This window comes from Amia ocellicauda, chromosome 19, assembly GCF_036373705.1.
Source record: "Amia ocellicauda isolate fAmiCal2 chromosome 19, fAmiCal2.hap1, whole genome shotgun sequence".
Taxonomy (NCBI): Eukaryota; Metazoa; Chordata; class Actinopteri; order Amiiformes; family Amiidae; genus Amia; species Amia ocellicauda.
Window position 1 is genome coordinate 13,792,261 of NC_089868.1, and position 13,011 is coordinate 13,805,271.

The 13,011-nt window shown below is 42.5% G+C and overlaps 1 protein-coding gene across 1 annotated transcript in view; it reads left to right on the plus strand.

The window, feature by feature from the left end:
* Positions 1-12,099, plus strand: part of btbd8 (BTB domain containing 8) — a 40,574-nt gene extending 28,475 nt beyond the window's left edge. Inside the window, exons 13-19 of the mRNA XM_066691689.1 lie at positions 397-526; positions 1,805-1,866; positions 2,603-3,296; positions 5,077-5,161; positions 5,540-5,676; positions 6,043-8,220; positions 10,656-12,099. Of these exons, the coding sequence (XP_066547786.1) occupies positions 397-526; positions 1,805-1,866; positions 2,603-3,296; positions 5,077-5,161; positions 5,540-5,676; positions 6,043-8,220; positions 10,656-11,149 (3,780 nt within the window). The 3' untranslated portion in view covers positions 11,150-12,099. The remainder of the gene's footprint in view (positions 1-396; positions 527-1,804; positions 1,867-2,602; positions 3,297-5,076; positions 5,162-5,539; positions 5,677-6,042; positions 8,221-10,655) is intronic.
* Positions 12,100-13,011: the final 912 nt, after the last annotated feature.

The window sequence follows — 13,011 nt, forward strand, 5'->3', positions numbered from 1 at the left end:
GTCAGCCTCTGTGCAGTTGTTTAACCGCCGTGATGAATTTCTCTGCCATATTTTGCTGATTTAATTGCTCCCTTGAGTTTCTGACCTTGGTCTGACACTGCTGACTAATAACGGTTACAGCACTGCACTCCGAAATGGTGGATGGCAGGTAGATTAGAGACGATATGAGGGAGCTACTTTGGTGGGAGTGGTGCAATTTTAATCTGGAGCTCAATCTGTGCTGCTGTTAGACCCTGCTGCTTTTTCTGAACAGCGCCGAGAGGCAGGACAATCTTCAATCTTAGTGATGACATCATTGATTTAGCTTAGGGAGTAAGTAGATTCGGAGAGGAATAATGATTGGTTGCCATGACGATGGGGCTCTAAGCAGCTGCTGATTCGTTCCTTGCAAAACAGGGTTTTAAGTATGAAGTCGGTGCTCTGCGTCTGAAGCTGTGGACATTTCTGGTTCAGTCTTTCTATGCTGTTCGGCACACGGAGGGATGGAACCGCCTGCCGTTGGTGCACAGGGAGGAAATACAAGCAGGTATGTGCCTGGGGAAGACATTTTTACTGAGGGAAAAGCAAGCATTTAATCCTTTTCATGCTGGTCAGATTGTTTTTTTTTCCCTGTGTGTTTTGTTCCCTCTGCGTTGGTCGTCCTCAGTTATGATGTTCAGACAATGTGCAATGCAGGTGTAGACCAGAATGTGTAGCCCTAAAAATGGATTGATTGCTGCTAAAATGGAAGTACATGTAACTGCTGTTTGAATATACTGAAAGGTGAATGGCCGGCCTTAGTATGTGTTTGTAGTTGTAGCCGTCTATTGTCTGACCTACACGTTGACAGTTGGATGTATTTATCCAATTGTTCTGTGCCTGTGTTTGTGTGTCGGACCCACGGGCAGCCTTTGCTGAAGAATAATGTGAAAAGTAGCTTGTAAGGTGCTCAAAATGCAAACCTCAATTATAAATGCATCAATTATTTTGTGTTTTAACGTTTCTTTCCAATAAAAAAAAAAATCTATTGTATTTAGGCTGCTTTTGAAAATTACACGTATAAACACAGAACATTAATTATTAACTATTGTGGGTTCTAATGATTGTTAGCCTTTCCTTTCCATTGCTTTGCTTTTTCAATTTTTTTATCACAGCACAGGGCACACACTTTCTCTCTCTCTCTCTCTCTCTCTCTCACACACACACGCACACGCACACACGCACACACACACACACAGATATGAGGCAGACTATCCATCTTTCTCAATGCTGGTTTATTTCTGCTTCTGTGTGTCTCCTGGGGAGAGAAGTGCTTTGCCCAGACTGCTTTCTAGCCTAGTATTGCCCACTGATCGCTTTCCAGAAAATATTAACAGCTTCACGGTGTGCTTGAATGTTTTTTTGTCTTTATTTTGTCCTGTGGGTAGAACAGGACTAAACACAGAGCTAAACCTGACAGTTTGTCTAATTCTGAAAACCATTTGGTTGATTTTAAACAAGGCAGAGAAATCTAAGACCAAATTCCAAAAAACAAACAATAAACCCCCCAACAGATCATACATGATTGGTGAAAGATCAACAGAGGTGATATTATATCTGAAAAACTGTATCCACCCCCTGGTTTTTAAGATAGAAATTGTCCCTTTATTTATTTTGAAGGCTTAGCTTGTGATTATGTAAATGGTCAAATGAGATTTCATGTGAAAGAGGCTGAAGTGGTTTTAGAGTATTATTGTGCAGTTTTTTTTTTGTCAGTGCAGTGTGTGTTAAACTGCTGTTGTTTTATATGTTTATTATTAAGAGGGTTTGCTTGATCTCTCCACAGCTGCTCTTGACAAAGGGGACAATAGAAGGCTTGCCAAAAAACCCATATTTAGCAGCTCACAGGTAATGAGATTTCAGTTTACATTTTAAAATTACATCTAGTTTTATGTCTGCAAAACTGTGTGCAGAAGAATTGTACTCCTGCAAACATATTCTTAATAATGTCTATAATCATATAAGCACAAGATTCAAGGTATTTATTTTTTCCATACTAGAAATAGTCTCTTTATTCATTTTTGGGTTTGTTTTTGGCTTCACGTGCTGCCATTTTCAGTACAGTAATAATGCATATTGATTCTCTACATCCTTCCTGTGGCACTTTTTTTTTCCCAAGCTGGTGCTTCCCCTCCACAGGAGACCGCAGCCATTTCTTGCTCTGACTGCATTAGTGTAAAACACATTACATCCTTTACAAACCGGGATAAAGCAGTGTGGTCGTCGAAAGGCAGTCCATTTGAATTAGAAAGCTCTGGACAGGAAAGACCTGAATAAGATCTCCCCAAGTTGGCGGGCAGATTAATTTTCTTCTGCTTCAGTAGCCTCTGGAATGGCCAGCTGATGTGCTTGATTATAGGAATAGAAACTGATTTACAACCCTGGTACGATAAACAAATTATTCTGCACGCGTCTGTTTGTAAGTTTGATTTATATGAAGTTATTTAGACATTTCTTGGCAGGGTTGATTTCACTCCAGAAAGATGCATGCCTTGGAAAATAGTTGTGTGCAGTCCAACGTGCTATGTATCTGAGTTAATTGTTTAATACTGTACTTATTGTATAATCCTGTTTCTGCCCACAGCAGCAGCATCTAAAATGTCCTCGGGTTCATCCAATTACATCTGAAAATCCAGTGCCGAGGCCTCTGGAGGGGAGGAACCAGCGAGTAGCCTGGAGTCCCTTATCTAGCAAGTCGGAGAAAATGAAGTCTGATGGATTAGGAGCATCTGGTCACACTGCCACTGCTGCTGCCAGGGGGGCCTGTAATAAGGCAGCAGAGCCCGACAGTGTCAGGGGGAAGAATGGCAAAGAGCGGGCCAAAGGGACGAGGGACGTCATACCCAGCGAGAAGAGCCTGCCCACCAAGATGAAGGCAGCCGTCAAGACCAAAGCAGAAGTCAACAGCAACGGCAAAGCAGAGGGACCCGTGCTCAAACGAGATAACGCTCCCTCGGCAACCGTCAACGGCCCGAGAAACGTGCTCGGTTCCAAGGGGGTCCGAGACCAGGACAGGAAAGCCAATTTAGGCGCCAGGCCCAAAGCCCCTTCTGCGTCCCAGACTAAGCTACAGAAGACTGCCTCAGGGAAGAACTCCCCGCTGGGGCACCCAGACAGTCCGCAGCCGAGCCCCCCGGGAACAGCAGGGAAGACTGCCCGGCCCCAGGGCACACAGCCAGCTGGCCAGGGGGACACCAGCAAGGACCCTGGCAGTGAGGTGACATCCGGGAGTGTGTCGCCAGAGAACAGCTCTGGCAGCCCCAAGAACTCAACCCCAGGTTTGGTTAAGTCTTTTGTTGGCCTCACGCCTGCTGTTGTGTTTCCTTTTGCGTTCATGTTGTAGAAGAATATTAGGAGAATGTGTAGGAGAATATTAATTCAGTATGATTATGGAAAACTGCTGCATATATGAATATTTGTGTTAGCATGACATGCTTACTTTTTTTTCTCCTCCCCAATATTTAATTTTGCTAGTGTCTCATGTGTGCAGAATAAGAAAAGAAAATCTAAATAGTGCGGCAGTGTTGAAGGTCAGAGCTGGGTGTTTAATGTCAGTGTGGAAGTAGTACTGTAGTCAAGAGGCTCAGGTAGGCCTGGTGTTGGCATCATCCTCTACTGACCTCAGGGGGGTGTCCTGCTTACTGTACTGGAGTCTCCAGCACTCCCCAGCCCCTCCTGGCACACCCTGCCACTTTACGTGCCAATCAGAGCCAGCTGTGGTGTAAAGATGCTCTCTGCCAGTATCCAAGCTGAGCATCTGGGATGCAGCCAAAGTAAAGCCTCCCAATTTGGTTCCCTCTTCCCATTCATCAGACACAAATACTGTCACACCTTTCTGGACACTTTGAAAGCCTTATGCCACTGCACAAACAAGGCTGGAAATGGATCACAATTCATGCCATGCCATTCATTTTACATTTCTCTAAGAACAATTTCAATAATGCTCAGAAAGTATAGGTACTTGAAAAACAGACTACGGAAGGAGTTTTATTAATTGTCTTTGGTAATGAGCAAAATATTCCTTATGTGAAATATATAGCCAATTCTGACTATATATTACTTCAGCATTTACTTGTTTATCTAGTTCTAGGTGTTTCTGTTGTTTTATTATTGTCTATTTTAGATTTGAAATAGTGTATCTTTCTATTTCTAGTTTTATATTTGTATGTACTGTTATCACTGATGTTTCTTTGTTTTACCTCTAGAGCTTCCATTAGTCACTCTGTCACTGCCATCAAATGGCTGCAAAAGTCAAGTTGTACTGCATATATAATTGTTCAACAGCAGGTACATCACAGTGAAGAGCAGAGCTTTTTTTTAAGTGTAAAAACCTTGTTGGTTCCTGGTTTATATTGGCTATAAATATGACATTCTATGGCAGATTATTGCCAACATTGTCTGTTATTGACCACATGTCATTTGTTTGTTGGTTGCTTTACATGTGACCAAATTTCAGGTGCTGAATTTCACTTTTCTTTTTAATCTCAAGTCTTTTTTTCTCAGATACTTCAGTTCACCAGTTTTAATCACTGCCCTAAAGTTCGAGGTGACTCATGTTTCAGTAAACAGGCAGGCCTTGCAGAAGCAGAGTGTTTTATGACACACCATTAAGTAGCTGTTGTGGCCAGGCATTGTTGCCTACTTAGTGATAAATACAGTGTAAATCAGATACAAATCTGACATGTTACTTTACCTGAATTGTTATTTAAGAGTTTAATAATGAAATAAAAAAATAGAAATATTTTAAATTATTTATATTTCCAGTAGCTGGTCTTGCCAGAAACCTCAGTAAGTGTTCCACCTTAAAGCTACAGAACCCTATTGGTTTATATACTACTAGTGCAATAAGCCTTATAAAATAACCAGTCCATATTCACTGTTCTGTTTGGTTTGAATCAAGCAATCAAAAAAAATGTTACCACTTCATCAAGGTTAATCTTCAGTCTCTGGTATTTGTGTAAGGTATATAGCAGGCTGCCCCACTGCTATATCCACACAAAACATTTGGTTTGTGCTCCAGTTTCTTTTATTTGACCATGTTTCCTCGCTGTGTTACAGGACACGGGCCAAAGCCTGCCAGCAAGACTGTGAGTCGCCCTGCTGTGAACAAGACTGTGAAAACCGAGCTCACAAAGTCAAACAGGTAAAGCACACCTACTTAACCCTCCATCAAAATCATTTGACTTGCATATACAGCATGTGAAAAAATAGTATTGGTTTTAAATGTACTATATCCTCCCTTTATGGAGCACTTTTGAACAGTTCAGGATTATAACCTATTTGTAGCATTAAGCTACACATTCACAACTGAAACACAGTATTTATTCATTGTTACCTTACTACCTACTTCTAAACCAAAGGCACTGTTGTTTAAAGCTCGTGTTATAAATACTCTGAGAAATGTTACGTCATCCCTGCTACCAGAATCTGCTTAAATTAGATCAATAAGAAAGAAGACGAGTAAGAATTTCAATATTTAGATATTTAATCTTTATTTAAATCACATTCCTTACTGCTTTAGTGTCACAAGCAAACCAGGTCTGAAAGAAAGCAGCAAAGCCAAGCCACCCCTCTCGAGCAGAGCTGCAACAGGAGGCACAGGATTGAAAGCTGACGCCAGAGTGAAAAGCGCCCCGGCGGCCACTGGTGAGAACCACGGTGAGAGCCACAGTCCTTCAGCAAAGACACCAGTGTGGAAAATGTATGATTTGTAGCAGCCAAGTTTGTGACTCTTTCCACTGCTTCCATTTCTTTGTGCTGATGCTGCAATTTCACAGCTCAGCCAGACAGATCAAGGGAGAAATCCTTACCCAACCATTTTTCTTATCTGTGTCAATAGTGCCCTTCATTTCAGCAATGAGTTTTTACTCTTGCTGTTAACTGTAAGATATTATGGTGTAGAAGCTACTTTTATATACCTACTTTTTATATGTTAGAAGTAAAAATATATAAAATATTTAAATGTGTTATTTTGCACATGAATCTTGATCTTCATTTTTCTTTTCTTTTTCAATTCTGTTTTAGGGCCCAAGTCTGCAGCAGCAGTGAGCTCTCAGAAGCCCGCTTCTCCTAGAAAGGAGGATGGCAAGGAAGCTGCGAAGGTGTCAGTGGGAGACAAATCATCCTCTGACGCTTCAGCTGCAGCAACAAAGAGAAAGGCTGGGAAGCACACGAGCGCTGTCAGCGCTGAAGCAAAACCCAACGCCAAACCAACAAAGGCTGCCTCTGCCAGTTCAAAGCAGAGTGCAATAAAGCAGAAAAGTGCTTCCGAACAGCCTGCATTAAAGCCGACTCTGAAATCAATAGGATTGGAAAGAAACGCTCTCTCTGGGCCCAAGAAGCAAGCGTCTAAAGCTAAGGAGGCTTCTAATCAAAAAAGCTGCTCTTCAAAAGGCGCCAGTCCCCAGCGGAACGGCCCTGTATCTGGACCGGAGCTGGGTTCGGAGAGTGCGCAGGCAGAGACGACTCACAGCTCCGCAGAGCAGGACGGCTCCCAGCCATCGCAGTCCACTGACAGAGCGGCGGAAACGGCGGCGCCACCGCTGGCATACCAGCAACCTGACATCATCCACTCCCGGCAAGGTCTCGAAAACAATGACAGGAATTTTATTAGTGCAGCCCTGCCAACAGATGAAGCCAATTCATCTGCTCTTGATAGAACCCGTGATCAATCTGGAATCCAGCTTTCTGTACAGACCCCGGCTGCTGCAGCACAGTCCAGTCAGGAGGGCAAATTATCTGCTAAAGACGGGGCGAGTCCCAGTGCTAATCCGGAGAAAGCTGGGCCGAAGCCTTCACTGCCGGGACAGCCTGGCTTTTCCATCCAGGCACAGAAAGAAGTTGGGAAACCACCCCCTCACATGAGCTCGTCTGCTCTGTGCCCTGCGGTGCCAGCCCGGTCCTGTGCGGGCCAGATGCAAGGACTGAGCTCGCTCAACTCCCCGAAGGATATGGACACCGCGGAGACCCCCGAGGCCAACGAGGATTCGGAAATGCCCCTGGAGGACCCGTGGAACGCGCTGCACCAGAGGGGCAGCCCCGAGTCGGAATCAGGCAGTGCCACCACCTCCTCGGACGACATCAAGCCCCGCTCTGAAGACTACGACGCGGGAGGCTCACAGGATGACGACGGCTCCAACGAGAGGGGAGTGTCCAAGTGCAGCACCATGCTGTGCCACGACTTCCTGGGCCGGAGCAGCAGCGACACGAGCACGCCGGAGGAGCTGAAGATGTACGACAGCGGCCTGAGGATCGAGGTGAGGCTCCGGGGCAGGGAGGTGGCCGATCCCTTCCACGTGCACTCCACCAGCGAGGAAGAGGTGGGCAGGATGCGTGCCAAGACCTGGGACCTGCAAGAGGACGTGCCCATGGAGGAGGAGGCCGGTGAGGAGGAAACCACAGTCACAGTCAAGAATGTCCCCGAGCACCAGATGTCCTCTTCGGAAGAGGAAACGGAGGACGAGCGGTCTGAGGCCGAAATCCCCGAGGAGGTCCTCCCCCCGGCAGACCCATCCCCTCACCAGTTCCAAGGCATCATCAATCTGGCGTTCGAGGATCTTGCGGAACAGGAGAACGACTACCAGTCGGCATCCAACTTCAGACGCTCCGTCCTGCTCTCTGTGGACGAGTGTGAGGAGCTGGGGTCTGAAGAGGGAGGCGGTCAGACACCCCCTCAGCAGTCTGTGGACTCCCTGACCCCCTGTGATGTGTTTGAGTGCGCTTCCAGTGACCCTAAAGCACCCCAGACCACATCCTACTATTCCAGCTGCCCCCTAGAGAACAATGAAGGAATGTCAGACCAGCAGAAAAGCCGCGAAAAGCATCCGTCTCACACTGGTGAAAATAACTGCAGTGGGCAGGGAAATCAAGATGTAGAAACCAAACATACCTTGTTTCTGACTGAAATTGTAGACCCTCTGGAAGAGGAATCAAGATACACTCAGCTGTTACAGGAAAGGGATGATAAAGTGCGAGAAAGATGCAGCCTGCTCCTGGACCCTGACACTAGTGACATTCGCCCCCAGGAGCGGCCGTGCCACCTGGATCTCCAGCAGACCGATCAGTACCGGGACAGTGGGCCACGCAGAAGTGCTGCAGAGCCCGTGGACTGCAAGAAGAGTGACTTGCATCCTAACTTGCATGAACAAGAAGTGAAATCGAGCTCTTTGGCTTCAATCGAGCTCACTGCTACTTCACCAGCAGGTAACGTATAATGTTAGGACTTTGCCCCCCAAAAACTGAAAAAAACAAAGCCATTTCTCCGAAGCTTGTCCTTTTGTACAGCATATCTTCAGCATGATACAATCTTCTTTAGGCCTGCTGTTCAGACACTCTTTGATGTGTTAAACTTGTCCCCGAGCCTCACTAATAGTAGTGTGACAATTAAAAAGAATAAGAAATATATCAGACATACTGCTACTGCAAACTATTTCTAGTTTGTTTCTCATTTTTTAAATAAAACTCTCAATATCGTAACGCAACACTTTGAATATTAAAATTGCTGTTCATACCACCTTAGCATTCTCACAAAATGTTTCCTGCAATAGTTAATTGATAATCTTTTTTTTTTTTTTCATTACATGAGTGTTCTATTTCTGCTTTCATTAAGTATGAATTTGTGCCACTAATCTCCATTTTTAAATGGAGGCTGACTAGTCCAAAATAAAATTATTTATTATAATTAAGCTATACTCATATTCGATAACAAAACTACCTTTGTCAATAGGCACAAACAGCCCTTGAGAACTCGGTTTATACAAAGGGTCAAAGCAATGTTGATTTCAGTGAGACATTTTACTTGTTCTGAATTGCAAAATGTGTCACTGGTTAAAACCATCTGCCTTGTGACAAGGCTGTACTTATAAAGATTAATGATGCACTTTGATGTACATAGAAATACAAGTATATAAGGATTTACATTTTTCTTTTGATAAATACCATGACACTGCACTTCCACTAATACATTGAACATAGAATTGAACATTTAGAGGCCATGTTTTGTCTTTTTTTTAAATCCTTTTTTGAGTACTTTGTCATGTTTATGCAAATAATATCTATAAATGCCTCGTGTGGCTTTATATAAAACCCACTACTACATGTGTACTACTGTGTACAGTGGGAGAGTAACATGGTCATAAATTTGTTTTCGTTGGTGTGTTCAGTAAACCCATTGATCTCTGCTTCTTAATTCTAATTAAATAATAATTCTATATATCGATCAACGTCATACAGCTGTCATTAAGACCAGTTTGCTTTTGAGAAAGGTCTATGTCTATGTGTTTGCCTTGCCTTGGATCAGTGCTATTTACACATCTGATGATCCATTAGACTTGTACATCTCTGAGTTCCTATTTCTAAGTCTGCTGAATTCTCTTGCATGCTTTTTTTAGTCATTTTTGTTTTTTTGCTGTATTCAGAGTCCTGCTAATCTTCCTGTGCTGCCTGAAATTACTTTATTATTGCGTCTACTTTTAATTTATTTGTTTGTTTATTTTTTCTTGGTCATTTTCTTAGGCTGTGGTGTTTCTTTCTAGTCAGTAGGTACTCAGATTTTACCCAACTACAGTTGATTTCCGTGTGTATGCTGTAGCTTTTTTTGTTTCCTTATACTTTTGTAGTGCTTCTAGCTTTGTTTGTATTTGATGTGGTTTTTAGATTAGATATTTTGTGGTTCTGTTTATGTCTCTCTTTTTGTCATATACATATGATACAGCTATTTTCACTAGAGGTAGTGATCTTATAATTTATCTACAAATAAATATTGCGTTTGCAAACAGTGCATTATGTGATACTGTGAGCTAGCATGAGCCTCTATTCTCTTGCAGTTTGTAAAGCATTATAATAAAAGATAAATCTGTACGTACGTGGAACTGATATAGACTCCTACTCTAAAGAGGAATACTCTGTATCACCACTGCAGTTTTACTTGCTCTGCATAAGGCTACTGAAAATGCAGTTTGCTATAATGTTTGGGCATGTGTTTATAAACTAGAACAAATCAAGCATTGTAAAGTTCAGATCAATTTCTGCTTGCAATTCACCATCGTTTAATTTTATCTATTCTTGTTTAGTGTGCGTCCTACATCAGTGCCTGAACAAGCAAAAATAAATGGCTCTGCAGTCCATGTAGGCTATTATAACTGTATCATGTATTGTTGTCTGCGAAGAGAATAAATTGACAAAAGAGACACATTCAGAGAAGCCTCCTGTTACACGTCACCTTCAGGGCAGCTGTTCATCCTTTTGTCTGCACGTCCAGATGATCGAGTTTTACAAATCCACTGGAGACTGTGGGATTGCACGGCTCCAGAACTAGATCAATACCTGGGTGCCACTGAATTTAATTGTTTTTGAAATAAACTAGATCAAATCTTGGTCCTGGCATTTAGGTCATTAATAAGCTTAATATAATAAGCTTTATTATTCCAATATTACTCTCCCCCTTCCCTTAAATAACAAACTAAAACAAAACAGGAGGAAACAGTTGCTTTAAAGGGTAAACCTCTTTGATGTGGGGTCATTGGAAACAAATAAATCAAAATGTATTTATTCTGCACGTAGTCACCTGTCTGTATAACATACAAGTGGAAGTCTGGAGTGGTTTTTTTACATTGTGTAGTATTGTCAATTGTTTCTAGGGGACTTAGATGATTGTGACAGATTGGATCTAAGCAGCATTTATGAACGACGCCCTTCCAAATCCCTCTCTCCCATTTACGAGATGGACGTTGGGGAGGCCTTTGAGCACGGCTCCGATGCGAACAGGCGCCTGGCAGAGCCGGAACCCGAGCCCGAGGAGGAGGACGAGAACAGTCAGTTTGCAGAAAGGGACTGGACACTCCTGAGACAGCTGCTTTCTGATCAAGAGTCCAGCTTAGGCATCATCAACTCGGTCCCTGAGGATCTGAACCTGGCCCAGTACCTCATAAACCAGACGCTTGCATTGTCGCGCGACTGTCTCAAAGCGCAGGCCAAACTGCCCCTGGAGAAGGACACCTTCAAGAAGTGGGCAGAGCTCATGTCCCCGCTGGACGACTCCACGACGAGCATCACCGTCACCAGCTTCTCCCCCGAAGACGCCGCGTCTCCGCAAGGCGAGTGGACCATAGTTGAACTGGAAACGCATCACTGAGACTCCATGCCAGGATTTGAAACTCCTCCCTTTGAATGGTTTTGATTTTCAGCTGGACTGTTTTATATCACCTTGGAATAACTACTCAAGACAACTTTTTTTTGTTTTGTGTTGGTTGGTTTGTTTGAGAATCTCAGATTTAGACTCTAGGGCAGCTCTGAAATTAGATCCTTATTCTTAGACCCTGTTTAAGGTACTGTTACACCTACATACAGAAAAACTAGCTACTAAGCATGTTATAATTTTTTTGTATGATTACATGTTTACTTGATGTTCCTCCGTTCCTCGTAGAAAAGGCATATTTCTTTCTCATGGCTCTTTCTTGATGATGGTTTAACAATTGTGTTTTACCAGGAAATAGATAACATGTTTTTTTGGATCCGTTGGTTTACATTTACTGTTGTGTTTAAGATCAAAATAAAAAACTGTGGTTCTAAACAAAGCAACAAATAATTCCTTATGTGCGGTTTCCTAATGGTCAGGGGTCTCTGTTACATAATAAAGTCACAAAAGGGAGCTCGCATCTCTGCCATTTTTACTTTGCTGTGAGTAATAATTTAAGCAATCTCTGTTTTTAACCTGACAGCTTTAAATAAATGTGTCAGGCTGTTCATTTATAATCTTATTATTTTGCTCCACTAAACACAAATCTGTGTTGTAAGTGAAAACTTCCTGTGATTTAAGCTTTTGTGCCTCTAGTGAAATTCACACAAAATGTATTATTTTGTCTATGTTTTCATATTATTATGAATTTGTAGCAGATTATTTGAACAGGGTGAAAGTAGATGTTTTCAGTTACTAGGTACTGTTTTCCCATTGAATTTTAAATGGGTATTTACTATCTTGCTTTCAGTGATAAACCACTTGATGTATAGGCTTTATTTAATTGTATAGACAAATCCTGGAAGTTAGCAAGTGTTTTATCTCATATAAAACTGCAGACATTTCAATGTTTGTTTTCTTTGTATCAATTTAGTCTCTGACATAATTGTATTTCGTATTTATTTAATCTATTCTACTTCTTAAATAACACAATCCCTGGAAGAGATCTTTTTAAATCCTCTTTCAGTTTCTATAAACGGCTCTGCTGCACGATTGAATGAGCTGAGCTGTGTCTGGACTGCAGTCTTTTACAGTTTCTCTTGCACGTTTCTTTTTGTAGTGTACAGAGCCCAGTGTGTTCTGTTCTTGCAGGAAGTGCAGTTTGACACTTATATTGAATATCTTGGATATATAGTATATTCTAGAATCTCCATCTATTTGTTAGACATGATCTAAATTGCTAAACGGCTTTTGTGACATGGTCAGGGAGGCAGTAGAAATGTGCAGGGGGAAAACGGAAACAAATAACAAAACAATTGTCTTTAATATTGATACTTCCATGGAGGTATTGCAATTTCAAAGTTGTTGTTAAATACTGCAAAGACCGACCAGGAATGGGTAAGTAGGGTTGGGGATGACGACGGACACCATCAGGATTGTTGTGCAGGCAGGGCATGTAAACAGTCGGCCATTCCTTGGACGCATGACACTTGACCTTGAAGGTGCCCCCCACAAAAGTTCTTCGAAGATGGCATTTCCTTGTGAGGATTCGTTCAGGTAGGTTTACAAAATGAAGTCCTAGTTACCTAGTTACTTACATGTAAAAAATGAATGCTGGGCCACCATTTCAAATTTTGACAACAACACAACCAGGTTCAGCCACCACTGACCAAGAACTTGTGACCATAACCGTAATGCTGTAAGGCGGACAATCATGTAGGTGCAGCAATTCGGAGCGTTGCTGATGAACCAACATGTCGGTGACCTGTGTAATGCCAACTACTGTCACATACGTCATTATATACCAAAACATCATGCAA